The sequence below is a fragment of the Panicum hallii genome, chromosome 9 (assembly GCF_002211085.1).
Source record: "Panicum hallii strain FIL2 chromosome 9, PHallii_v3.1, whole genome shotgun sequence".
Lineage (NCBI taxonomy): Eukaryota > Viridiplantae > Streptophyta > Magnoliopsida > Poales > Poaceae > Panicum > Panicum hallii.
In genome coordinates, this window is record NC_038050.1 from 16,594,670 (window position 1) to 16,621,701 (window position 27,032).

At 45.5% G+C, this 27,032-nt stretch overlaps 4 protein-coding genes and 1 pseudogene across 5 annotated transcripts; all 5 read right to left on the reverse strand.

The window, feature by feature from the left end:
- Window positions 1–1,268: 1,268 nt before the first annotated feature.
- Window positions 1,269–4,985, reverse strand: LOC112876026 (protein indeterminate-domain 12-like). The gene is made up of 4 exons (XM_025940055.1): window positions 4,449–4,985; window positions 4,070–4,325; window positions 3,782–3,955; window positions 1,269–2,162 (listed from the first exon to the last, which is right to left on the reverse strand). Exons 1-4 carry the CDS (start codon window positions 4,639–4,641, stop codon window positions 1,550–1,552), a joined length of 1,236 nt encoding a protein of 411 aa, XP_025795840.1. The 5' UTR covers window positions 4,642–4,985; the 3' UTR covers window positions 1,269–1,549.
- A 3,607-nt stretch (window positions 4,986–8,592) lies between these two features.
- Window positions 8,593–11,975, reverse strand: LOC112873908 (heat stress transcription factor A-2c-like). 2 transcript variants are annotated; one of them, XM_025937004.1, is made up of 4 exons: window positions 11,337–11,975; window positions 9,480–10,228; window positions 9,038–9,123; window positions 8,593–8,939 (listed from the first exon to the last, which is right to left on the reverse strand). In XM_025937004.1, exons 1-3 carry the CDS (start codon window positions 11,655–11,657, stop codon window positions 9,120–9,122), a joined length of 1,074 nt encoding a protein of 357 aa, XP_025792789.1. In that variant the 5' UTR covers window positions 11,658–11,975; the 3' UTR covers window positions 8,593–8,939; window positions 9,038–9,119. The 2 variants fall into 2 exon arrangements, with proteins under 2 accessions (XP_025792789.1, XP_025792788.1); XM_025937003.1 differs by having other exon boundaries at window positions 9,378–10,228; window positions 11,337–11,933.
- Window positions 11,976–15,066: 3,091 nt separating this feature from the next.
- Window positions 15,067–19,392, reverse strand: LOC112873910 (1,2-dihydroxy-3-keto-5-methylthiopentene dioxygenase 1). The gene is made up of 7 exons (XM_025937005.1): window positions 19,241–19,392; window positions 16,985–17,096; window positions 16,784–16,878; window positions 16,551–16,665; window positions 16,293–16,417; window positions 15,582–15,652; window positions 15,067–15,495 (listed from the first exon to the last, which is right to left on the reverse strand). The coding sequence occupies exons 1-7, from the start codon at window positions 19,256–19,258 to the stop codon at window positions 15,432–15,434; spliced, it is 600 nt and encodes a 199-aa protein (XP_025792790.1). The 5' UTR covers window positions 19,259–19,392; the 3' UTR covers window positions 15,067–15,431.
- A 2,474-nt stretch (window positions 19,393–21,866) lies between these two features.
- LOC112877802 (1,2-dihydroxy-3-keto-5-methylthiopentene dioxygenase 4-like) lies at window positions 21,867–24,215 on the reverse strand. Its single transcript, XM_025942174.1, has 5 exons — window positions 23,973–24,215; window positions 23,795–23,867; window positions 22,993–23,087; window positions 22,645–22,884; window positions 21,867–22,369 (listed from the first exon to the last, which is right to left on the reverse strand). The coding sequence occupies exons 1-5, from the start codon at window positions 23,982–23,984 to the stop codon at window positions 22,241–22,243; spliced, it is 549 nt and encodes a 182-aa protein (XP_025797959.1). The 5' UTR covers window positions 23,985–24,215; the 3' UTR covers window positions 21,867–22,240.
- Window positions 24,216–25,000: 785 nt separating this feature from the next.
- On the reverse strand, window positions 25,001–26,634 carry LOC112877058 (annotated as a pseudogene).
- Between the last annotated feature and the right edge of the window lie 398 nt (window positions 26,635–27,032).

The following is a 27,032-nucleotide window of genomic DNA, read 5'->3' on the forward strand; positions in this document are numbered from 1 at the left end:
CATTCTCCGACAAAAAAAGAGTTAGGAGCCAACACAAATAAGGTTTTCTGTAGTATAGACGTATAGTTTACAAATCTTGGGATCTATTTCAAAAAGCTACGTACAATACAACTGTTTTTGTCACTATAATATATAGTATAATGTATAGCACAGATCGAAAAACATTGTTATCACATTTTGTCTTACTAAGGTCGAGGGCCTTATATAAGTAATATATACCTTATATAAAGGTGAGACATCAGGGCCGGTCCTGAGATTTTCGGGGCCCGGGGCGAAATAAAAATTTGGGGCCTTCATAACAATGATGATCATCTATGTTATTTATTTGCAAGGCATGGGATCATTTGGATTTATATTAATTTCTTCCTCTATAGCAACTATCATCAACTCGATCATCTTGAACTTCTTAGTGCTCCTATTATTTCAAGTTTGTCCATGGGTCTTTTTGTGCTTTACCTAAGGTATGCATGCTTTCTAGATGATTTAACCACGCTCAAAATTTAAAAAAATAATTGGTAGTGAAATTTAGTGCAAAGTTACAAAGTTATTACTAGATCAAGCCAAGGAAATATTATTGGTGTCACCTAGTAGAACTCTCAAATTCTAGTATTACTAGTATCTATCTGTAACCAAAGTCCAATCCAATCAATAAATTATTAATACCCTACTACGATGAACATACAAATATAGATCGTCATTTAGAAATCAAATATCAATCATCTAGAGCCGGCGAGTGTTAGGGCAAAGTTCCTACCTCTGGCTCTACAGACTGCAGGTCGCTACCTCGATGATTCCTCGCGCGGTGTGGTGCTGTCTGTCGAGGACGTGCGGCTGTGGTCGCAGTCGCACCGAGCCGCCGCCGCACCGGACAGACATGTAGTTGCACCGAAACAGCGTGTCATCAACCGTCACACTATTGTGATGACCGGTAACCCGATGTTAGGATGACGGCTGGGCCTGTCACCATTAGTGACGGGCGTGGTGGAAAAGCAGTAGTTTATGACATATATAATCAAATTAATTAGAGTTTTCTCATATAGCAGGCCCCAGAATTTTAGTTCCAAGCAACATATGCCAAAATAAAATTTACTTTGAATTCGTGACATGCAAAACTTGCTTGCTTCTGACTTATGATCTGAAAGCTAGCATGCTTGTTGCACAGTAGAATGTTTGAATTTGTGTGTACTGCATGGAGTTCGTACCCAATCCAACACACAAGAAGACAGAAGATGCTTCAATATATTACCATTACCGTACCATCTCAACGAGAACATGCCTCTCCGGGAAACAAATAAATTTTAAAACCCAGCATAAATAATTCGATAAGGTCCACTCGTCAAAAGTTTTCCAAGGTCGAATCCGCCTTATATATATTACCCTAGACGACGAGAATTAAACAAGGAAATGGAGATCAAGAAATTAATTAACAGCAGCGTGAATTCGAACAAGATGACACGCTCGACGATCGCTACACTTATAGTTTGGCTGCTTTTCAAGCCTGCATGCAGTATTGCCGTTTGAGCGTGGCTTCTCTCAGCTTCAAGTAGGCCTAGAAGTTGTGGCTCCACGTCTCGTTGACCGGCGGCAGCCGCTCGCCGAGGCACTGCCTGGTGAGGTCGGTGGCGCAGCTGGCAGCTCGGGGGACGGCGGCGGCGACAGCCGTGGCGTAGAGCGGCAGCTGCAGCTCCGCCTCGACCTGACCGCCGCCATCGACGCCGAGGAAGTCCCTGGTGAGGCGCCGGTGGCCGCCGCGCAGAGCCACCGAGCCGTCCGGGGCGAGGCCGAAGTTGACCGCGTCGGCGACGATGCCGCCGCCACCGGCGGTGGCGACGGTGGCGGCGTCTGCGTGGAGGTCAAGGTACGGCGACGGCTGCACCATCCTCGGCTGCAGGAAGGGAGCCAGCTGCTGCTGCTCTTGTTGCAGGAAGTAGAAGGCGTTAGGGTTTTGCGCCGCCGCGGCAGGAGGAGGCGGGTTGTTGGGGAACGGGAGGAACAGCGGCGTGGCGATGCTGCTGGAGAAGAGGAGGTCGCTGCTGCTGTTGCCGTTGCTGCTGTTGGTGGTGGTGATGGCGCTGCCGTTGCTTGCAGCGGCCGCAAGAAGCCTCGCGCTCTCCTCGGCTAGGGCATCGCAGAAGGCCCTGTGCGTGAGCAAGCTGTCCTTCCTGCAGCACCAGCAGACCATGCGTACGCGTACGTGTTAAACAAAAGGATCAGAGGAAAGATCAGCCAATGATTAGTCTTATAGTTAATTAGTTGGTTAGTTAATATAAATTTTATTATTGATGTGCACATGCGTGCGTACTCAAATGCAATCCATGCATGTAAAAGTTGCATTTAACTTTGGCGACGAAAAAGTTCGGTCATATGATTAGCAAGGTTCCTTTGCCAGTTTCCTTTGTGATCACTAGGTCTGTGCGTGCGTGTACTTGTAGGGTAATTAAACGCACTAACCGGTAAATCAGATAGTCTTAGCTTCTTGTGTAACATAGGATGTGGATGAACAACTACTGTTCATCTTCGACTTGAAGACCTGATGAACATGCTATCGATTGTGGGGGACCTTCTTCCCAGCTCGCATGCGTGAAACTGCCTCTCCTTCAGCTTCACTCTCCAGTGTAGGATCGGAAGTGCATGTGCAACAGGAAATGGGGATGTGAAAACGATCCGACGGCAGGGCACTGCAGCAGCAGGTTGCAGTATTTGTGTGTTCACCATAAACCATTCCTGAATTGCTTGGATGGGTATGGGCAGGTTCAGATTTTGAAGGAGGTGCCATGGTGGCCACATGGACTACCATAAAGCAGTTGCAGGCTGGAGGTTTCCAAATATGCAAACGTATTGCTTGCTGCTTTGACCAGGGATTTTATGTTTTGGACGAAAGAAAATTCAAAGTATACATGGCACCGCAAGTTCCCTCGCAACAAGAGTTCTAACCTTTCCAATAGTTATTTTATGAGTGGCCACCAGTATTACAAGATTTTAGCTTTTTTCCAAGTGGCTAGTAGTTTTTAAAAATATTTTTCATTTCCCAAAATTTTTGACTATTTGTCGGCAATAATAATGTCATTTCAAGTAAACATTTTACCAACTGTGCTGATGCATAAATAACATACGACTAGAAATTGTTGGCCATTTCAAAATAGAAGCTGTTGGAAAAGATTATCACTCTTGTATTGCCTGGGGTTCATATATATGGTGGGTTTTTGCGTGTAAAAAAAAGTAGCAAGAGATGTACTCGAGGTGTAATCATGCAGAGGTTATGGCAAGATGAAAACCTTAAAATTCTCAATGAAGTCGCATGCGGTTATGTTGGTGGCATTACAAACAGAAATTCAAGAACCATCACCTATGAACCCCAGAATTTTTCTTGAAAGACATGGACACCAAGAATTGGTGTTAATAACTTCAGAATTCATATCTAAGTTATAGAAACCTTCAAGAACGAATATGGTGAGCATTGCTCAAAAAAGAAAAGAATATGGTAAACCGGAACCCGGAGTAGACCAGAGTAGCTAAGATCTTGCATAACCACATGATTTATTTGTCAGAAAGTACATAAATAAACGCACGAGTCAAGATCATCATGGGTAAAGAAAAAAAAGAAGAAAAGCACATGCACTGATATTTGTTCCAAGAACAGCAAGAAATCCAGCATGCCAGCACAAGAACGGCACTTAGCTTTGGTCGGGGCAAGAATGAATATTAGTACCAAGCTGATGAGCCTGCTTATGAGATGAGGGCATCCATGGTAAATCCATGGCAGGAAATGAGCAGTCAGTACCTGGTGAAGAGGATGCCGCAGTCGCAGCGGTACTCGCGAGTGCCGCAGCCCTTGACGTGCGCCTTCCAGTCCGACTGCACGGCGTAGCGCTTCCCGCACCGCTCGCACCGCCACCGCTTCTCGCCGTGCTTCCGAGAGAAGTGCTTCTTGATCCCGGTCAGATCCCCCAGCGCCCTGCACAACCTCGCCATCGTCGTCGTCGGTTTCGCATGGCCACATGGCTCAAGCTCGATCTCGATCTCATAAGCTGTGTCTAGCTTCTACTAGGATTCTAGGCGTACGTCGTACCTTGCAGGGTCGTGGTGGACGCAGGTGGGCTCGGGGCAGACGTACACGCGCTTGCGTGGCGGCGCCGCGGCGTCGCCCTGCCTGCCGGCGGCGGACGGGAGGCTCCGCTGGCGGAGCTTCCAGGGGAGGTTGTGCCCCCGGCGGTGCAGCTGCAGGTTCTGGTCCCGCTGGAAGCCCTTGTTGCAGATCTCGCACACGAACCGGTTCGTCGCCACCAGCGTCCGCGGCGACAGCGCGATCACCTCCGCGCCGGGGTCTTCAATTCGCGCCGATCGCCGTGGTCGGAGTTGTCAGCAAGCCGACCAGGGTCAGCGAAAACCAAACGCAGCCAAAGAAAGAACAGCTGGGTGCAAGAAAGATGCACGGTCAATATTGTTACCTGGGTTGCCGGGCTGGCTTCTCTTCCTCTTGGCCCCCGCCGCCCTGGGCGCCTCCGGCGGCGGCGGAGGCGGCGCGGTGGCCGAGGTCGCCGGCGCGAGGAAGAGAGGGCTCAGGGCGTAGCTGGCGATGTCCCCGCCATGGGAGCTGGATCCAGTGGCCTCGTGGTCGGACGAGAGATCAGAGAGCATCATGATCACCACACACCACACCGTGCCTTCTGTTTCTTGGTGTTCTCTTACAGTCTGGACTGCAGTTCCTCTCTCTAGCTATCTCACTCTCCCCTGTATGTGGTTGTGTGGTCTCAGCTCAGGTCTAGCTGCTGGTGCTGCTGTGTCCAAGTGTGATTATATTTGAGAGAGGAGATCGATCGATCGAGCAGGAGGAAGAGGAGGGGGCAATCAGATTATTATTCCAGCAGGGGATCGGAGAAAAGGCGTCAGAGAGGAGCGAGGTGTGTACTGTGGTGTGTGGGTTTGGCGTTGCCCTCTGCAGGCTGCAGTTGCTGCAGCCAGCCAGCCAGAATAAGAAGGCCTACGTGTCGAGATGCTGCAATCGAGTGCACTCCCGTCCCTCTGCAGGTCCCGTCAGGGCCAAAAAAGCTGCAGCCATCCAGCCGTGCCATCTTTTGCCTTTAATTTCCACACCCTTTTTCTCAATGGCGTGCGGCAGGCATGCATGAACATGTGGTAAGAAAACTTGAGATATACACTGATACACATATACAGATCAGTGATCCTTGCATCTCAGCATGTTAGTTACTGCGTCATGCATGTTCGTTTTGTTTTAGCAGGCAATAAATCATGTGTGGTAAAAAAAACCCTGATATAGTACATATAAGCTAGTGATGACATGCAAAATAATGAGTTTATGACACGGTGTCGACATACTATCTTTCTGAGGGCAAAATAGTTTGAGTTCATTTCTGTGTATGGTTGCTAGCTACATATCACTATCTTTCTGACTCGGACTGTACAAATTGAGGTAGAACTGAAGAAGAAGTAGTCTATGTTTTACATAGACTGGAAGACTAGTTTCAACTTCTATTTGCAGCACTTACTCAGCCTTTCACCACAAGCTAATGATCAGGTAGATGTGTCAAAGGCACTGATTTTTTCTTCTGTTAATATATCTTCCATGCCAAAGATGAAAGGCCACTAATATACTAAGATGAGCATGAATAATATATATGTTTCATTTTGTATTTTACTTTTGTGGACTTAAACTGGTTGTTGCAGAATTTAAGTCATCAATATGAATAGATCAGCCATACTGAGGCAGTACATTGTTTCTTTTTTCTATTTGGCCCTGTTGCACTGTAGTCAGAGTAGACCATTGGAATTATAGCAAAGACTGTAGAAAGAAACAAGAGGGCAGGACATAGAGCTGCATGCACACACAAGGGATCACCCTTCAAAGAAAGCAAAAGTGTTAGCCAGAGCACACCCACTACTCATTGATTGATCCTCTTCTTTTAGTTTTGATTTTTTTTTCCAATCACCTCTGATGTTGATTTTATCAGTATTGTTCATTCAGAGTTTGTTTGCACAACTAAACATGTTGTGAGTAGATGTTTTAAGACTACTTTCTGTTTACTCGCAGGCATAGTGTATCTTGTGTTAAAAAGGCTGTCATCTAGTGCTTGAAAGTCAGATCAGTCATCCAGTCTTGTCTCTACTCTTTTTCTGCAAGTTTGATCAGAGTTTTAATCAAGGTTTCTTTTCTCCATCTTTTTGAATGTATCTCTGATGCATGCATGCTCTTTTAGCCTGCCCATGCATGTTTTTTATGGTAACTGATGAGGACATGACGGTGTCGACATACATGCTAAATAGTAAAACACGGTGCAACTGAAGAAGAATGGTCTGCGTAGTGCTTCCTAGTTTCCCCCTTTTACATAGACAGGATTAGTCCAACACTCCCAACTTTCATTTTCAGCAACCAAGCTCATACCACAAACTAATAATCAGATAGATGCGTTAAAGGCGATAATTCTTTGACACATTTGTTCCCCTCTTTCACAGACGAAAGGCCAGTAACATACTAAGATCAGTATGATTGGTGTTATGTTTTATCTATTTTATTTGTGGAATGAACTGGTTGGTGCAGATTTTAAGTAATTAGCATAAATACATTAGCCATACTGAAGTAGCACACATTTTTTCCTACTTTGTCCTGTTGTTAATCCCAGTTGGACCTCTGGTTGCAACACTGCATTGTAGTCAGAGAAGACCATTGGAATTATATCAAGGACCAGACAGAAAAAAAAAAGAGAAGTTATAAAAAAGGAGGGGGGAACCACAGAGCATGCATTGCACACACAAGGGATCAGGCTCACCCTACACAGAAAGCAAAAGTTCCAGCACAGAGCACCCCTACTCATTGAACCTCTTCATTTTATTTTTGATTTATTCTGTGCACCCATCACCAGGACAGTTCATTCAGAGTTTGTTTGCATACGCCTTGTGACTGATGTTCAAGGGCTACTTTCTGTTTACTTGCAGGTATGTAGTGTACCTAGTGTAGGGGTGTTTTAGAAAGGCTATCTAGGGCTTCAAAGTCAGATCAGATGAGACCAGACATCCACTCTTTGTTGTTGTTGTCTCTAGTCCCTCTCTAAGGCCTCTCTTTTTCTGCAGGCTTGATCAGTCTTAAACAAGGTTTCTTTCCTCCATCTTTCTGAATCTCTGTTGCATGCTCTTTTAGCCTGCCCATGCATGTTCATTTTTTCTTTGTGGTTTGGGGGATGGTACTGGAATTATAATTCCTTGCTTGCTGCTTTAATCTTTTCCTTCTTTTGTGTGTGTCACCTTTTCTTATTCCATCCATGCTTTTGGCCCAAAGATGGTGTGCTAAACTAGCCCCACTGATGAGAATTTTGGGCCCCTTTCTTTCCCTTAATTCCTCCCTTTGGCATTGTGTGGGCACTCCTGCTGCTGGTTTGTTGGATCTCATGCAGCTCTTCTAACCAGATATTCAGATCTCCGAATAACTGGCTAGTTACTAGCGATAAAAGGTAAAAAAACTTCCAGTCCAGAGCTCCTAAATTCATTTAGCCCATTTAAACAACGTTTAAACGATACACGCTAAGCAGCCATATCAGTTTAATCGGACTTTTAACTCGTTTAATCATCCATTTAGCCCGTATAAGTTGTCGTTGAGCCTGATAATTGAACGATAGAAAATCGTTTCATTACCATTTAGCATTTAGGTGAACACTCTCTCCAGAGGACTATCTCATCACCTTTGTTATACGGATGAATAACATGTTGTAGCATATTGATTTGCTTTATTCTCGTAGGTATCCAGTAAACTTCAGTCGATTATGAATAACTGGTTTAGAACATGCATTTAGCTGAATTTGTACCGATAGCCTAGGTCCTACTCCCTCCATTCCAAATTATTAGTCGTTTTGGTTTTTGTAGATACATAAATTTTGCTATGCGTCTATATTTACGTCTAGATGCATAGCAAAATTTATTAGTCTAGAAAAAATAAAACAACTAATAATTTGAGAAATTTGGGATGGAGGGAGTACGTTTCTTGTTACCGAATCCTAGTTTGTGACACCATCAGTTTCTGTTCATCATTTGTTCTGCTTGTTTTTGGAAGGAAGAAAAGTCACATTGCAAAGTGCCGTGTACCAAGTCATCTGATGTCCATTTGCCTTTTTCACTGTTTGAGCGATGGACTGATGAAGTGGTGAACAATGTCTTTCTCTGCCACATGTCTTTACATGTTGTGCTCACAATGGCATCAGATACAGAAAAGGGATACGCATCCTGTTTAGACTGAACATTGGCCCGTTACCTCTGTTACCATACAAAATTAGTACTAGTGTGTTACTTGTGCCTCTTTGGCTTTCTCCTAATTACGTGCTGCGCAACGCCCCACCACCCTTTGCTGTCCACATCTCTAAACTGTGATCATGCTTTATTCTTACCGTACCTCAACTAGTAGCCTCCGATGGGCTCCGGATTCAGAGCTTTCAACATCACTGAACTACCTCAATCCACTACCGAGCCATTGCGGGACAACATCAGTGTAACAGTGAACGTGCACATGCAGCGGCTGTTTGCAAATGACAGAAAGAAACCGCACAATGTGTGGCAAGCTGCAGAAGCCAGTCTACAACTCTAGTAGCATGAGACAAGAGTTGGGCTGTTACCAAATGCAAAGAAACTGCAGACTGTACACAGGTAGGAGTCCAGAAAAACATGATGGCATCAGGAAGAGTATATGCTAAATCGTTCAGATCTGGTCTTATTTTGCAACCTGACGCACAGTGAACCAAACATCATGCTTAATATCTAAACAGCAAGCTAAGGATGTCTTCAGGTTACACCAATCACAGAGTGACTCAAGTACTCAACCTAACGGCTACAACCCAATGCAGAAACTGACGACATTAGGATCACTTTGCCAGTCACCATCATTAGGATCACTTTGCCACAGCATGGAGAGGTTAGCCAACACCTCACGAGTCTCTCACCTGCATCCATCAAAGAATTCGAACATCAGTACACATGGTAGTGTCACAATGCGATAGCATTAAGATACTTATTTAGAAACGGACAGCTAAATACTTACAGCACGGAGCCTTCAGCATAGTTGTGTCCACGGTCTGGGCCTCCCACATGAACACCTCAGAACAGCCATAAATCTCCACCATTTAACTGAATACAGAGCAATTAAGAATACTTCAGTCAGGAGTAATAAGCAGGAAAAACAAGGAGCAAATCCTAAGATGCAATTGCACAAATCATAAATGGGAACAGCTAGAAGGGGAAAATATATATGTCATCATTTGTCATCAGCCATGACGGCAAGATCGTCACTACACTAATCTTAACTTATGAATATAACAAAATGTCACTACTCGCTATGTTAGCTATTCTAACAGGTTTGTGTCATTGAATTCGAAATATACCAGGTTGTTCAAGATGATCTGCAATAGTACAGAAAGCACCAGCAATTGTCGGGTGAACCAATATGAACACAACTCTACTTTGGGCTAGAAGAACTCAGATACCCCAGTTGTTGAGCAAGGTCCTCCACATCTTCAGGTCTTCCATCCAACTCTGACTGCCCTGCCTTGTCTCCAAAATCTTCGATCAATAGCTCTGCCCAGAAGTCATCATTCAGCTCTGACTGTCCATTAGCTTGATCCATCTTTGCACCATCTGTACTACCCTTTCCTAGCTCCTGAATGTTCACTGCTAAATTCTCCAGTTCAGGCATTCCAGGTTCACTGAGCACATCAAGCACACCAGAATCGAACATGAACTGTGAATCAAGCTGTTCGCTCTGACTTGTTTCCCCAGGGCTGTAGAACGGAGTGTTGTCAATCGGTCGCCTTCTTTTCTTTGAGATGGCATCCTCAAGTTCCTTCCTCTTATCTTGCTGCTGGACCAACTGCTGGAAGAACTCTGGATTCCGCATTGCTCTTGCCAAGAACCCCATCATCTGTACCTGCTTCTGCTCAGCAACACGTAGCCTCCCTTCCATGGCTCTCATATGATCTTTAGTACTTTGCTGCTCCTGCCTTAGCTTTACTACTTCTGTGATTAAGATGTTCTTGTCGCGCTTCAGCCTGTCAATCTCTTCCTCAAATCCAAACTCACCAACCTCCAGGCAAGAAGCGGAAGTCTGCTGCTGATGTGATTGTGGCACAGCTGATGGTGGCTTCCTTCTCTTTATTGTCTTCAGTAGGTGCCTTTGACCCCTGAGGAAACCTTCGTTTGCAAACTCCCACCTATCAGGATCAACCTTTCTGAAGCCCTGCGGAATGCAACAGACAAGAAATGACCATCATCAGGTCACAGTCACAAGCCAATATGTTAGCTTGGCAAAACTCCTCTGCAATTTTTTTTAAGAAATCCTCTGCAAATTTCAGCTCATAGATTTCTATAATTTGCAATGAGGGTAGCAGGAATAATGACAATGAGCAGCAGTATACTATAGCATCTGAAGGTGATCAGTAGAGTCTTCTAGAACAAAACAATCTGGTTCTTGTACTTCATCCAGTATCTCGTTCCATCTAGCTACAATAAGAAAGTTCAAGAAACGAAGTCAGGATTATACTTTTGTTGGGAGAGTTTATCTCTCCTCTCCTTGCCTCACCTTAAGATGAAGCTCATTGGAGGATGTATTGTTTCAAGCATAAACACATTCAAGGAAGTATTGATTCACACACATGCATCAGTCAACATCAGGGTAAAACCACTGAAGCCCAACTAGTCCTGAATACCACACAACACGAAACACTGTTGGATATGCTCAAAATCCCAGTTTATCTCTGCATGCCATCTTATCTATTCAGAAATTCAGCATAACATCATCAACTATGGTTTGTGTTGGCTCATGCTATAATCTCCTCAAAACAAAACCTGCTCACTAGCAATGTAGGAGTAGGTGTGATCAGAAATCAAATATCTAAATACATTGAAATCTTTTCTTTTTCCAAAACACTGAAACACTTTCGAAAATTAACACCTAGCTCAATGCACTACTCTCTATATATAAAAATTTAGAGGGAAGATTTGCAAGTACTTCAAAGGACGTTTGCTTTATCTAAGTTTATGTAAACGTAGCCAATTGCGTGCATTACTGGCTCATTGCTCCTCTGAAACGTACTAGATTTAGAACGCCTAAATAAGATTCTGCTGAAATTGCAACACTAGCTCAAGCATTCCGGGAAGATGAAGAAACAATTTGGATTTAGACACCTCTACCTGACCACCTAACTTTAGCAAACAGTTTGCACCAAGAAATCCCGACAATCAAACGCAGAACACTAGTACATCAGCATTAGCAGGCCGTGAGCAAGAACAAGAAGCGACCATTCCAAAGCGAGGAAAGAAGGGCGGTCTGGGCTTTGCGGACTTACATAGGTGTTGAGCTGTCGGACGAAGCTGGAGAAGTTGCTGTGCTTGAAGAGGCGCGGGAGCAGCGCGTCGGCGAACACGTGCGGGTCCCAGACGACGAAGCTGTTGCCGGCGCGGCTCCAGGAGACGACGGTATCGGTGGCCGGGTCCTCCACCAGGTCGAACGTCTTGGTCAGGAACGGCGGGGGGCCGACCTCGTGGAGCCCCTCCATCGGGCGCGGCGCGTCCCCGCCGCCGCCGCCGAGGCGCACGCCGTCCTGCAGCGGCTGCTGCTCCAGGAGCTCCTCCTTCACAATGCCCGCGGCCGCCGCCGACGGCTCCATGGCCGCGGCCGAGGCCCAAGGACTCGGCCCGCGGGAACCAAGAACCCCCGATTGCAGCAAGAACCCGGCTCCTGCGGCCAAGAACGAACTCGATTCGCGCGATCAGGAGCTGGAATCGCCCGGACAAGTGGCGAATAGCGGAGGGAAACTCTCTAGGATACTTGCTGCTGTTGCTGTTGGGTGGAAATGGAAGCGCAGGGGGAGGGGAGGGGAAGATATTTCTGCGCCGTGAAAACGGTCGGTGAACCCGGTTGCGGGAGAAGAGCGGCGGGCTGGCGGTGGCCGGACCACTAAATACCCCCGCCGTACGGGCGCGTCGAGACACGTCGCGAGCCTTGTGGAAGGTTCTAGACCACGCGTCCGGCGACCAACCGGCCGCGGAGGCTCCGAAGCTTCTGGAGACAGTGCGGTGGGCGGTTGGGGCCGTGGGCGTGGGGGCGACCGGGCGAGGAGAGCACGACGACGCAAGAGAAGGAAGTGTGCGGCGTGGCAGGGTCGTGTGTGACCGGAGGCCCAATGGCAAGCCCACAGCGCACGATCTGGCCCAGTTGTCAGGAGAGTTTATTCTTTTGTAAAGAGCACATTCGGATGGGCCAAGTCAGCAAAAATATCTCTGATCACGCTGTTCTTCAAAAATAAAATATTTCTGATCATGCGAGTTTTTTTATTGCAGGCTTGCGGGGAGGACTGGCTATCCTGGCGACACGTGTCACGCCCAGGTTGGGACATCTGCAACTACTCAAGAAATTTGCTCGATTTGGGCCCCACGCCGTCACGCCTCCGTGGTTGCTTTTGCCACTTGTAGTAAAGAAGCAAATGCTTTTGGGTGCGGTAGCCAAATATTGTAAATATGTATTTACCGCGTAACAATAGTTGGTGACCATGCATTTTGCGCGTGACAACAATGTGATGTGTTCCGCTCAATCAGCTCATCTCTATTTTCCAAATATAAAGAGCGGATTATTTTTTATCCGCAGTTCACTATATTTCTTATCGGATGTCGAATTGGAAGCGGACGAAGCTCGCATTAGGATTAAGTCTCCTCAGGGACTAAGCAACAAGGAAAGGGAAAAAGGTACAGATATAGACAGGCATGGATTAGTATTACCTTGAGCAGGAAGTACCCATAGCAACTTCCAAGTATATTTGCTAGTTTGTCGTAATTAGGAGAAAGCCCATGAGGCACAAGTAACATGCTAGCACTAATTTTGTATGGTAAATGACTAGTGTCCTACTACACCTTTACTGACAATAAAAACCCTCCATAGTACTCCCCCACTATTCTTTTTTAAGATGCCCACGCAAAGATTCAACCTTTTTAATCTTTAACCAATAATCAGCCAAAGAAAATATAGATAGTTGAATAATTTATGCATGCTCCAAGAGTAAAGGAATCGGAAAAGACCTACCAAATATCAAAAATTGAATCCAAACATCATGCGATGATCCGAAGTGCTAAAAAAGGTTAACAAAGATGTAGGGTGTACATGGAAATGTACAACATCTTTCTTAGACTTTCATCCTCACTTTTCCCGTTTAAGACTACCTTGATGCAATACATCCTTTGATATCAAGGTTAATTCACGTGTAGTTAGTATTCAAGCCTGTCATTGACCAAATCTATTATGTGCTTGAACAAATCTACAGCTTTGAGGGAGAGTTTGTACTCTGTTCCGGTAAGTCCAAAACACCGAACAAAAAAAGACAAGCCCAAGCCTGCCCGACGCCAAAGGTCAAGTCAACATTTCAAGCATTTTCTCCAAGCTTTTGTATATTTTGTTTCCGACCAAATATTAAAAATTTAACCCCGTTGATGATTTTAATAGTGGTCTACGATAACGAGGTACTTGTGGTGTTCAGTCTTTCGTAGGTTCTCAGAATATTTTTTTTAATTAATATGATTTTAAGCAATAGTTGCAGAAATAGCATGCGAAATAATAAAATTGCAGGTTTAGATGATTGTCGGCCTTCAGATGCCGACATCAGCTTATCGGCTACTAGATAGCCGACTTGGCCCATGAGTTCAGCCACGTTGGCTCCACGTAGCTTGTTTGACATGTCCATAGACCTATCGGCCATCAGGTTGCCGATTGGACCCTGTGCCTGCTTCCTGTGTTAGTACTTGTGTATTTAGGATCTTGTAAAAAAAATATAAATATATATATATACATATATATCCAATTGATACAAAATCAACTTAATTATATTTTAAATTTCTAGAATTAATTAGTGGAGTACGCATAGCTTAATTCTTATTAAATTCGTGTTAAATCCAAAAATCATGAAACCAGCTTTAGTAGGACTAGGTTGTCATGGTCTATCTTCTGCAGTCTATGTTTAGCGTGTGACCATTATTTAACAGTGCAATTTATGACTTATTTGCTTAAACGCAATAAATTCATATCAGCACCAAAAATGATGAATCATAAAATCCTAGAAGTTTTAAACAGTGGCACATAGCCCATCAAGGTAACATAATTGGATTCATAATTTTAGAACCCATATAAGAATTTATTATGCATTTTATAAAATTTGCTAGCTTTAGGTAAATAGTTAGAAACTCTACTAGTAAATAAGATTCCCATGCCAAACATTGACTGCGGAAGAGAGATCATGGTAGCCTAGATCCATCAAAATGAGTTTCATGATTTTTGGATTTAACATAAATTAACTATAAATTAATCAATGCGTAAACAATTAATTAATTCTATAAATTTAGAAAAAATATTTATGAGACCATACACTTTTAACTTTTATCTAGTAAAGGATAACATTACGAATATAATCAAGTTGGTTTCATATCAATTGGAAATAGATTTATTCATTTATATTTTTCATAAAATCTTGGATGCTCAAGTACTACTACCTGCATGTGGGTTAGCAAGCTTAGCTTGTAGAACCAATCGGGTATTTGAAGGGCCGATTGGCCAAATCGGCACTTCGAAAGCCGACAGGTCCAAATCAGCAACTCCAGCTAGCCTCGGTTCCACGTAGGTTGTCAGCTGTTGAATTGCCGACAGGCTGGCATCCGTGCAACTTTAATCTTCCGGTACCTATTTCTACAATTTTTTTATTAAACTTATATTATTTTTTAAAAAAATCTAGGTTCTCATATAGGGTTTTGTGCATGTATTCATAAGAAGAAATGTGTATACATGTGTTTTGAACTGTGTTTTAAAAAAAATCTAGGTTCTCATATAGGGTTTCTGCGCGTTTGTACTGTGTTTTGAAAACAAATAGAATTTAGATGAGCGGCTTTGACACAAGCGAATTGGATCAAAGTTGGTGGCCGTAACAGAGGAAGTAAGATGCACTTCACCTGAAAGGTTGCTCCACTGGCACTGGATTGCCTGGAAACTGTCACAATCCAAACCCACCGATCTCCTCAGCGAAAATTGACACGGGTCGATTATGTTGCCGACTTAGGTGTTACCCCGTAAACCAACTCTCACATTATACAGGTTCAGAGAAATCAGAACGCAAGAATTTCAGTAGCTAACAGGGACCAGGAAAGGTTTACACAATCCAAACAGAGGCATTTCGCAGAGGAAGCTTTTGATCATCTTCCAGCATCACGCACCTTCATCTATAGCGGCACCCGTTTCTATTTATTCAATATATGGACAGTAATATAATGTAGGGGTCAGGCCAGCTGAACCGATACGCACAGTTGAGAGAAACGATGTCCACAGATTCACTTCAAACTGACCAGAACACACTACATAAGTAAGGAGTATGCATCGGAACAGCCCAACAGGTAGCTTCAAAGTGGCCTCAGCGAGCTTCAATAGCTTGATTTCCACCTTCTGTCTTGACAAGCTTGTCCAGATACTCCTTCCTGCAATGATGCAACGACTCCATAAGGAACAGGTCAATGGGAAAGATCCGAGATAGAGCCATGATGACAATGAAACTCGGATTTACCTCTCTGGCAGATGATCATGGGGACGGTTGTATGGCGTCCAAACAGGATCACCAACGAAGAGCCTCATTGCCTGCAAGAACATGCTTGTGATCAACAAAGTAGCACGGCTACCAGTAACAGGATTCTGAAGCTAATCATCAAACATGCCAAATGTATTGTAAATCTTACAAAATTTTAGAGAAGATCATCAAAGGTTTGTAGCCCCAGCTAAATATTGACCACTTGTACTATATTAACAACAGCACAAATATGCACAAACTACTTGGTGATGGTAACTTCTCAGGAACATATATGAACTTACATTAATAGGAACCTAAGTCGAAGAACCTTTGTCACCAACTTTCTGTGGCTGATAGGACACAAACCATTGAGTTATCTAGTTCGACCATTATCTTATTTAGCATCAAACACTAAAACCACACCAATTATTCCTAGATTCATTTGTTGGGCATCATCATTTATTCAAAGAGAGAATTATCTCCAGAAAGATCAAGCAAGTTATCTAAAAACTCCTGTCTTCTCCTTCACTTCCCCCACACACCACCTTCTCTCCCTGTGCATAACTTCTCCAGTTCTCCTACAGCAACACTACCACTTCCATCATGGCTCCTGGCCACCCTTGCATTCCGGGACCGAGACCACCCACCATCACAACTAAAGATGTTAAGTGAACAAAAACAGGGCACTAGCACAAGTGTTACAAGAACTACCTTGATGTAATTGTCAGTGTCCAATGTGAAGCGGTGATACATCCCTGCAGGCAGAACAATCATGCCTCCTTTCTTCACTGCTACACGGATCCACTGATCATTTTCATCCCTCACATCAAAGTATCCTAGAAAACACAAGAATAGAACACATAACTATATAGAAAAGGATGTCCTTTTCATTTTTGTGCACGTACCAAAGATATCTTGTTTCTTAAAATGCTCACATGGTGACACAAACAAACATAACAAGACACATACCACTCCCTTCAAGGCAATAGCGTATTTCTTCATCAGTATGCAGGTGCTCTTCAAAGAAATTCTTAATCTTAGTCTCATAATTTGGCAGCTTCTCTGGGCATACATCACAAATGTCCTGCAAATAGTAAAGCAATAAATACCTTCTTTATATTTCACTTTACTAAACACTAAACAGTACTAGGCTAAAGCATAAGACAATGAATCATAATTGCAAGTCTAAGGTACAAACAGACCATGTAAGAGTAGCCTCTGGCTTCACGGATTTTCTTGAGGTTTTCATCATTCTCCCAGTTATCAGGGTTAAGGCGCCAGCTAACGATTCCTAGTTCTAGATATAATACATGCAAATGTTTTAGCTTCTAGAAAAAGGAAATTAAATGTTTGCCACTTGTACAGTATACTAGAGTTCAACCACAAGCTACAAATGTGCAAACCTGAAAGCTTCTCCAGAGGAATGAATTCCTTGGGTTCACGGTGATGAGGAAGTCTCTGGTCTTCTTGACTGTCATCCATGTACCATGCTTCAATAACCTCCTGCTTGCCATCCTATTGAAAGAAATAAAAGGATTAAACCTACCACAAGTGCAATCATCAAAACAAGTACGAGTACAGATCATCACTAAAGCGGATAAGTTGATAAACACATAGCAGCATAAATTTTGAAGATGCCACGAAATACTCCCTCCTTCTGTCAATGTAAGGTGTGTCTTAAATAGGGTGAAACCAAAGTTTATAAATTTTGACCAACAATTAGTAAAACCATATGTATGTTTACTGAATAAACATTTCATCAGTTGACCTGCATTCAAAGTACTTTCAACATGGTGTTAATTTATAGCAATTCGTGGTATCTTTTAAGAGAAAGTAATGGTCGAAATTTATTTTGGAAGACATTTTCCTTACCAAAATATGCCTTCCATTGATGAATACAAAAGCAGATTTTATAGGAGCAACAGTATAAAAGAAACAATTTTCTCTGTATTGCAAATTCCTATTTTGTTTGAAGTATAGTACTATATATGCATTATCTAAATCGATCTACTTTAGAAAATAAAGAATGCTGTGTGAAGTAACAGATCTCTAAACCAAAGTCTTCTGTATGTGCGCACTTGTATAAGCTCTTTTGGGTGTCCATTAGGAGAAAGAAAGGCAGAGCCTTTTCATTCCGATTTACAAAAATGAAAGAACCTACATTTCCAGCTTTCTAAAATGTACTAAATCTGATGGTCCTTCCATTATTAAGTATATTGCAGAGTGCAGACTTGCAGTCATTTACAGTAATTTTACAAGTAGCTGCACATACAAATTTTATTGTCAGAAGTCGGATAAATTCAAAAGGATATTTTGGAACTTCCCAGTTGTCATTGCTGATCTTTCTTTTCACAATTTCACCAATTGTTCACTGATCTTTCAGGAAAGTAGACCTTTACTTTAAGAACATATGATATTCAACATGAGAAGACAAAGAAAAGCATTCAGAATGGAACTGAAACTCCTGTTAGTACCATTGACTAGGAATGCACCACATTGCTACAAGCTATACAGTCTAAATCCAGAAGGAAACTGTTATTTTAATAGTGCCACTAAAGCTCAAAACAAAGAAAACAGAGAGAAGAAAAAGAAAAAGAAAAAGAAAAAGAAAAGGTCTTCATAAATTCCACCATCAGGGCATCAGATAGTTTTCTCTTCCGAGGGACAGAACAACAGATAGTAAATTATCTTAGCCCTGCAGATTTGTGTCTGGAAAGAAATCCAAGATTCCGGGCTATGTGATTTTGCATTCAACAGTTAAATGGGCATACGGGCTTCTTTTCCTTCCTAAGGGCTGCAGAACTGAAGGAATAACAACAGGTGGGTAGTAAGACAAAAAGAAAAAAGAAAAAACTCCCTGTTTGCTTAATCAGTTGTTTAAGACTAAACCAAAGAGGTCAATTGATAGCATTCTTGGGGAGTCCTCGAAGCCTCCAACTATTATGGACACCGTGGACAAAACAAATGCTAGTGAGACGGATAGAGAAAGACTCAACCCACGAGTGATTGTGATAGTTAGAAATCTCTCTGATAAACAAAGACTAATCCATTCACAGTTTCTGATGTTTCAGACAACTAGAAGAAGAATAACTAAGCACTTGACCAGAAATCAACCGAATTGACTGCAAACCCCTTCAAATTCTACTTGGGACTAGAACTCCCACAGGATCAAGCATCTAGCCCATCGGTCTGCTGTTCATCAGAACATGGAGAGCTATTTCGATGCCAACTTAATTTCCGCAGATTCCGTACTCCCCCCTGTTCTGAACACTAACCCCCGCAAAGTCTCCATCAAATTCGTTCGTCTCGTACAGATTGCCTACTCCCACTCGCATCACAAAACCTACCGGCCCCCGTCATCCCAGATGTATCGAAGGGATCTCTCTTCAACCCTCGTCGCCCTGGTCCCTGGTAATCACGTTATCCGCTGCTTCCGCTCACCCTTCCTCAAGGAAATCAATCAGAAAAAAAGGAAACCTTTCGCAGCAGACAAGCGATCCCCCATCCGATTGCTGCAGCCATAACAACGAAACATACAGAAACATCCAACCGGGACGGGGAAAATGAAATCGAACTATCTGGATTAGCATCTATCTTCCTCTCATAACCGCGTGGAACGAAGAACAAGGGGACGGGAAAGGATTGCGCCGTCTGAATACCTGGAACTCGATCTCCATGCTGGATAGACAGAAGAACTCCTTGATGCGCGCGCTCCTGCTTTCAGTTTCCTCGGTCCAATATATTCCTCGAATGAAAGCGCAGCGAGATTTTCTTATACGATGGCTTGGGGGTAGGCGAAGGCATGGATTTGTGCGTGTAGGTCCCTGTGGCACACCAAAAATTCAAACCCTGCCCTTGTACTTTTTAGTGGTTTGTCAAAGGCCACACAAATTTGCATGGTTTGGGTCGGATGTGGCATTGCCTAATCTAAGATAGAATATGTTTTTGCGAAGAATGCATTATTTCTTCAAGGAACCTGTATATACATGTAGAATGACTTATTTTTATTTAAAATTATATGTTTTTGGAAAAGTATTTGATCTATCTATTATTTTCGGAGAAACACGGATAAGCTGGTCCCCCGGAATACAATGAAGACCAGCTAGGTACCTGTCCGGAAAAAAATTCGACTTGTAGGGTTCCAACTCCAAAATGCAGGAGCGTTTCCTTGTTTTCTTTTCCCAATCGAAATATTTGGATATATCAAGCTTAGAACCGGCTTGGATAAGTTAAAGTTAAGTGCTAACATACACATGCTAAGATTTTTAAATCTTGAATAAATTTTAGCGCATTCTATTAGCACTTTCATTTGGATTAGTTAGTGCTAAAGTTTAACAATTCCATCCATTAGTATTTGGATCCAAACAAGATTTTAATCACAAACCAAAGCCGCAACAGCATCGTCTGATGAAACCAGAATGATAGATGATTACTTCGTACATTCTAAATTGTAGATCGTTTTGGCAAATCTAAATATATAAATTTTGCTATACATCTATATATATTATATCTATATATATATCAAAATTTATATATTTTAATTTGTCAAAACGAACTACAATTTGAAACGGATGGAGTATTTATGTTTCGATTAAATCCGTGTACATTCGTAATATTTGCTTTGTGCTACGTAGCGAAAGGACACGGCCGTTACGCCTGTCGTCTGGGCAGGCGGTCAGCTCAGCGCTGACGGCAGCAGATCGTTCCGTTTCAACTCACGCCGCATCCGTGGAAACGAAGCGACGGACGGAACGGGAGAGGAGAAACGGAACCGCGCCCTTGCGCAGCCCACCTGGCCCCCTTGGTGGTGGCAGTGGGAGGCACGATGCACGCGGTCCGCGCGCCACGCAAGATCCACGCCGCGCGCGCGACCCTGTCCCGGTTCCGCGGCCGGTGCACTGAACCTGGACGCCCCTCTTTCCCTGTCCGTGCCTTGTTTTCTTTTCTCGCAGGTGCAGACGCCAACTAGGGAAGTTCTTGATTCGATTTTTTTTGTTATGTCAAAAAAATATGGGAAAATTCCATGCAAACCCTCAAACAAATAGCGTTTTCTTCTATGATCCTGCAAAATTGCAACTTCCTTATTTGATCCTGATTTCATTTTCCTTCCCTTCCATGGTCCTGCCGTTACATCTGCAGTTAACTTCCAGTTTCCTCAGGGGTACTATTGTCTCCCAGTTTTCTCAGGGGTACTATTATCTTTTCACAGTCACTTAACTGGGAGTTAACTGCAGATGTAACGGCAGGGCCATGGAAGGGAAGGAAAATGAAATTAGGATCAAATAAGGAAGTTGCAATTTTGCAGGGTCATAGAAGGAAGCGCGATTTGTCTGAGAAACTTGTTGGGAATTTCCAAAAAAACATTGCTACTGTCGGGTCTGGGATCAACTGAAGGCTAGGCTAGCAGCACATGCTGATCGCGACAGACAGTGGCACCGCAAAGTCCAAGCTCGGACGGCAAAAGCTAGAAGAGGCAGCACTTTCCCGTTCTTTCTAGACAGTTCCTTCCAGTCCAAACATGTTCGAGGGACCGTACGCTTCCTAGACCCTTCTGCAGGAGCTCTACCAAACAACGAAGAACAAAAGAGCTCCGATAGAGAAGCTCCGCAAATCCCGCTGAGAGAAGCTGTTTCGCGCAGCGGGAGCTAAAAAATTGGCTCCCCGCGGCTCCTCCGATCGCTTGCCATCTTTGACCTCGGGGAGGAGCAGTATTCGACGGCGGGGAGGTGGGGCCGGAGGCAACTAGCTGCGGGAAGCGCGAGGCCGGTGCGAGCAGGTAGGAGGCGGGGATGGAGCCTGTGCGGGAAGGAAGGAGATAAGTAGGAGAGAGAGAGGATGGGAAAGGAGAGAAAATTAGATAGGAAAAGATAGAAAGGAAATTAAAAATAGAAAAAAAATAAAAGATATTATGGACATTTGACACTTGAAGAAGTTGTTTTACAGATATTTTCTCAAACATACTATCTGAAGTTAACAAAAGCCACTCCACCGGATAAAAGCCGCTCCACCGAAGAAACTGGAGCTGGAGCCGTTTCCGGCACAGCCGCAGCCTACCAAACGGGGCTAATTTCTACATCACTGTACCCTGCTCCTCTTGCTCCTCATATGAAAAAGAAAAGGGAAGGAGATGTTTCTAAGCACACCGAAGATGAGCTTTGGATCCAAACATTGGGCATCCAGCATGTGTCCAGCCAAGAACCAGCGCCAGATAAGAACCCGCTTGGTTGGTTGATCTCCATGCTTTGAAACAGCAATGCAAACTGGCATCGTGCTTTACCACAACAGTTTTCTCAGAACCAGGGCATTATTCAGTCCCCAATGCCATGAGATTTCCATATTGCCTGACGGACATTAGTACCACACACAATGCCAGGTAAGATGCATCATACGTATACAGCATTGCCGGCAGCAGCTGCTGCTGAAACCATATACATCCAAGGGTATCTGTATCAAGCAGACACAAGGGAAAATACTACATCGTACGTTCCCATAGGATGCAGATACAGTGTGTATCTTCTACGTGTACAAACTTCTGTAGCAAGATGTTCCATCACAACACAGCAACGTTTTCGCATCCAACTCTAGAACCATATATATCGTGATGTAAATGAGTTCAAGAAATTGTATTGTTTGAATGTCGCTGAACGCCAGCGACAGGTTCAGTGTGCTGCTAGAGCGAATCCAGTGTTCCCCATCACATTCTTCACGTACCCTAGCCTCGCGGGGTGGCCCTCCTGAGGCCGGTTCAGCGTAGTCCAGACTGGTTCCCCGATGAAGAGTCTCATGAGCTGCAAATTTAGAGGCGTCAGAATGCGTTGGACAGAATTCAGTGAATATTTGGTCATTTTAAAATACTAACTAGGTGATCAACAATTACTTCTACCAACTGAAAATTTATTGGCACCCAAGGAATCTCAGGTTCTCAGCATTCAAATATTCTCAAAAAGTTACTTGGCATGAAACCTTTTGCTACCACTACAAATATCCTGTTACTGAGCCACAAAGAGGTCACCAGGGCATCAAATTAGCAGTTCCTTTTATGATTCTAAAATCAGGTTGATACCTTCACATAATTGGCGCTGTCGAGGGTGAACCGATGATAAATTCCAGCTGGCAGGATGATCATGTCTCCTTCTTTTATCCAAATCCTAATCCATTTGTCATCCTTGTCACGGACGTCAAAGTACCCGCTGCCCTCCAAGCAGTAGCGGATCTCTTCGTCAGCGTGCATGTGCTCAGTGAAGAAGTTCTTCAGCTTCTCCTCATAGTTCTCCAGTTTGTCAGGGCATATCTCAATAAGGTCCTTCAGGAAGCAACAGATATTCCGGTCAGAACATCATACACAAGAATCGAAACACACAGGGTAGAAGATTCAGAAAGTTGCTGAAATTCATGGGAGATTAGCGCAGACCATGTAACTGTATCCTCTTTCTTTGCGGATTTTTGCAAGCTCTTCTTCGCTTTCAGACTTCTTAGGATCCAACTGCCAATACAACACGCCAATATCTGCAAAAAGAAAGGTACTTAAGTCAGCGTAACGAAGCAGGTACAGGACAAAAAGCTTATGGTTGACTGCGGCAGTCGGGTTCAGTCCAATTGAGATGTTATCACTACATAATCAAGAAGTGAGGAGCCAAATGGTACTATTTATGGTCACTTTGCGCAGTTTTGGAATCTAATTCGTTAACAAACGTTCACCAATTCCAGTATGATTTCTGTGGTTATGGCCCCCAAAAAATATTCATCCAACAAAGTAGACAAAAAAAGGTACTCTCGAAAAGCTTCCTTGATATTTCTACACAGCAATTGCTTAACACATTCAGATTCAGACAAATGACCCAATTGCAGAATAGCAATGAGATGTTGCTTAAGAACCACACTTTCAAGGAAACACTGTTAATGAATATCAAGTTAGCATTGGACCACACAACACAATCAACTTCCGGGTTGAAATTGAATTGAGAACACTTAAGTCCACTGAAATCTAAATCACATATTGAACCGGTTTGATCAATGGCACTCCGTGTCCCTCTTCAAGCAGTTAGAATATATCGATGAAAAGCCTTACACATATCCTAATACCGAAAGGAGGATTCCCCCCCCCCCCCCCCTCTGTCCACTAACAAATTGGAGCAACTTATAGCAATAGGAACATAGGGGGGTGCCAAGAACTCAACAGATGAACCAAGCAAGGAGAGACACGAGCACCTTACCTTCAAGCTTGGAGAGGGGCAGGAACTCCTTGGGCCCTTGGAGATCCTCGCCCTTCTCCCCCACAATCCACGCCTAATATTCCAATAACCAACAGCACAAAACGAATCAGATCAACAAAAAACCGCATCAATCTCTGAACGAACGCATCGAAACTCTAGGGAAAAGCCGCGCCCGTACCTGCGGAGCCATGCCGAGCGGAACTGGGAGCTAGCTCGCTTGGCTTTGGGTTTGGGGGCGCCGTCCTGTGCGTGCGCGTATAAATCAAGGGGGAGAGGACGGATGGCTACCAGTGAGTTCCAGAACCCAAGATTGTTCCTTCCTGGATTTTGTCTTGTGCGGCTGTGTGAGTGTGTGATTGTGGTAGAGCTTGCAGATGAAACGAGAGCCACAGGGAATCACTGATCTGTCTGGACTTGAGAGTCTCAAGTGCCGGCGACAAGAGCTCGCGGTTGCGGGCGATTCAAGAACACCGGAGTAATAAAAACAGAAGAATTCAAACGATGAGCGATTTTTACCCCCTTTTGTAGAATTCAAAGTGTGTCTCTGTGGTCAACTGTTGGCCGTAAAATTGTTTCTACGAGGCCCATCGGCCACAGGCCCATGTGGTTGCACTATTTTAGTGTCTTCCAGTGGCCCAATTTATCGCTTTTTTATTCGGCCCATCACGGAAACATTTCATTTTTTTTGTGCTGTTCTCGTTCAGTTTTCAACGGCGGTGATCCCTGAAAGATTCGTGCTGGGCTTGGTGGGATTTGATCGATCATGATCAGCTAAATAAGTCGTGGATTCGGCCCAGCACATCATTCCGGTGTTCTTCGCCACGCCGAGCCGCCTCATCTCCACCAGCGCCGCCGCGGCCACGGCGACCAGGGCCAGGATGAGCCCCATGCCGATCCGCTGCAGCCGCATGGTGATGCCGGACGGCAGGCACGTGAACCGCCGCACCAGGGGAACGAACGCGCGCGCGGTGTAGACCGACCGGGATGAAGGCCATGATGGCGAGGCTGATGAACGTCTGCAGCGCCGCCGGTGGCACGCGGAGCGTCGACCCGACCGACCGTCCAGCGTCGTAAGTTATATATATATTGGATTATTAGATTTGAATCAATTTAAAATGTTGATAAAATAAAATAGAATGCATTCTATATAAATAATTTGAAAGGAGAAATACCATCATAATTAATTAGCTGATAAAAATACTATTGGGTAAGCGTCGCGGCCTGCTGCGTGAAGAACGTCGACAGCTGCGAGAAGATCACAGCGCAGACGATGCACGCCGCCCAGATGGGGAACAGGCGCAGCGCGCCTTTCACTTCTTCCCCGTGCGCGTCGTCGTCGGTCGCAAGACCAGTGACATGACAAGATCGAACACTCGCTCGGGGCTCGATTCGGTCGACGTGTAGTAGCTGTAGTTCCTGGTCCAGAGCAAGAACATGAGGAGCGCCAAGACCATGAGGAGGCAGGAGATGCCGAAGCCGAGGCCCCAGCCGACGTTGTTTTCTTGACTGAATCAATCGTATTAATCAGGACGTGCTCGTGCTCTATCGGTTCGTAGCACTTTCCAGCTTCGTCACCAAGAGGCCTGCACATGTAAATCGTTACAGCTAGTTGAGCTACTCGTCGTCAAACTCGACGACGGACAGCACCACGGGCTCCTGCTCCGGGCACGCCCTGATGCCGTCCAGCGCGGCGCCGTCCCCTCGCACCCACTTTTTCAGGAACGCGACCGCGGCGCCGCCCACGAACCGCCGCATGGGCGCCCTAGCCCCGCCGCTCCTGCAGAATCCCCTGGTGCCCGGCGTGTCGTCGTCCATCATGTCCGTGTGCCCGTAGTCCCTGGCCACCAGGTGGCAGCACGAGGCCGCCGGCGCGGCGGCGCAGCAGTCCAGCTCGGCGTAGAACGCGGCGTGGCTGACGCCCCGGGGCGCGCACGGCGGGAGCTGCGGGCCGAGAGGCAGCTCGCCGAGCCTCGTGCCGACGACCATGGTCGGCGCCGAGACGTGAAGGGAATGGTTCCTGCCGGTGAGGTTTGGCGGCGGTGTCTGCTGGCCCACGCCCAGGCCGTCCACGGGGTCGACGGCGACGAGCGCGGCGAGAGGGAGGGCGAGCTTGGCGTAGCCGAGGGCCAGCTTGAAGCCACCTTGCCGCCGCGGCTGTGCCCGGAGACGGACACCTTGGTTAGGTCCGCGCGGACGCCGGGCGGCAGCGCGGAGGAGAGGCCGCCGGGGAGCCAGTTGATGACAGCCGCCGCCGCGTTGATCTCCTCTGTGGTGTCGGGCCCGGATGTTGTGTACAGCTGCGATCGCGCGCGATCCTTCAACCGTAAATGACCAGAGAAGAGAAACAGAGCATGAACTGGAGGGCCTGAACTCTTCTTAATTACCTGAGGGCCGACGACGATGAAGCCATGGGAGGCGACGTGCCGGAAGAGCTGGGAGTAGTAGGAGTTCACGGCGAGGTAGCCGTGTAGGAACACGAGCACCGAGTAGTCCCCGCCCTCGCGCGGCGCCGCGATCAGCAGCGGCTTCGGCGGCAGCGCGTCCGCGCAGGGCGGCGACGACGTGAGGCTGACGCCGTGGCGCCCCTGGTCGAACACGCCTCCCGCCGCCGCCAGAGGCCCCATGCAGCGGTGGAGCAGCAGGCAGCATGCGAGGAACACGCGCACCGCAGATGCGATGTTCATGTCGATCAGGATTCAGGAGGTCCGAGTGCAGAAGGAGTACTATCAATCGAGAAATGGGATTCGTGGGTGCTTGGCGATCGACCGGGGAGCTCGCCGCTCCTTCCTTGTCTTGGGTTCCTGCTTGGATGCTTGGTCAGTTGGACTTTTTGGCTCTGTGTGCTTATGCTTCATTTGTCTTTTAGAAGGTGCCCATGTTGCCATCTATAGTTTTCCATCCAGCCCGAGTTCCTCGGGCTGGCCCACGGCACGGTATTTTAGCCTGGTATGGGCGTCGTAGCATGCCTAGGCCGACACCTCGGCACGTGGGTTGGCACGGCACATCACGATTAGCTGTTAGCTCGATGACGGCCCGAAATACCAACCCACCACACAAGTTCCTACATTCAGCCCACATATATATACTCAATTTTTCTCCAACCCCTAACTCATACCCTTCCAATCCACCTCCAGGCCGGCTGCCGCCCCTCCTCCCTTCCCTAGCAATGACGCGGCCGGCGCCAGCCCTCCTCCCTTCCCCTGCGGCGGCTCGGCCGGCGCTAGCCTTCCTCCCTTCC

Coding starts and splice junctions, on each gene's coding strand:
- LOC112873908 (XM_025937003.1), bottom strand. CDS start 11,657: ATGGAGCCGTCGGCGGCGGCCGCGGGCATTGTGAAGGAGGAGCTCCTG. Junction 10,229..11,336: donor TCCGACAGCTCAACACCTAT/GTAAGTCCGCAA, acceptor TGCATTCCGCAG/GGCTTCAGAAAGGTTGATCC.
- LOC112876026 (XM_025940055.1), bottom strand. CDS start 4,641: ATGATGCTCTCTGATCTCTCGTCCGACCACGAGGCCACTGGATCCAGC. Junction 3,956..4,069: donor GTCCACCACGACCCTGCAAG/GTACGACGTACG, acceptor GAGGTTGTGCAG/GGCGCTGGGGGATCTGACCG. Junction 2,163..3,781: donor TGCGGCATCCTCTTCACCAG/GTACTGACTGCT, acceptor CTGGTGCTGCAG/GAAGGACAGCTTGCTCACGC.
- LOC112877802 (XM_025942174.1), bottom strand. Junction 22,885..22,992: donor AAAGAGGATACAGTTACATG/GTCTGCGCTAAT, acceptor TGCTTCCTGAAG/GACCTTATTGAGATATGCCC. Junction 22,370..22,644: donor ACAGCGCCAATTATGTGAAG/GTATCAACCTGA, acceptor CTAAATTTGCAG/CTCATGAGACTCTTCATCGG.
- LOC112873910 (XM_025937005.1), bottom strand. Junction 16,879..16,984: donor TCCTCTGGAGAAGCTTTCAG/GTTTGCACATTT, acceptor TATTATATCTAG/AACTAGGAATCGTTAGCTGG. Junction 15,496..15,581: donor CATGATCATCTGCCAGAGAG/GTAAATCCGAGT, acceptor GCATCATTGCAG/GAAGGAGTATCTGGACAAGC.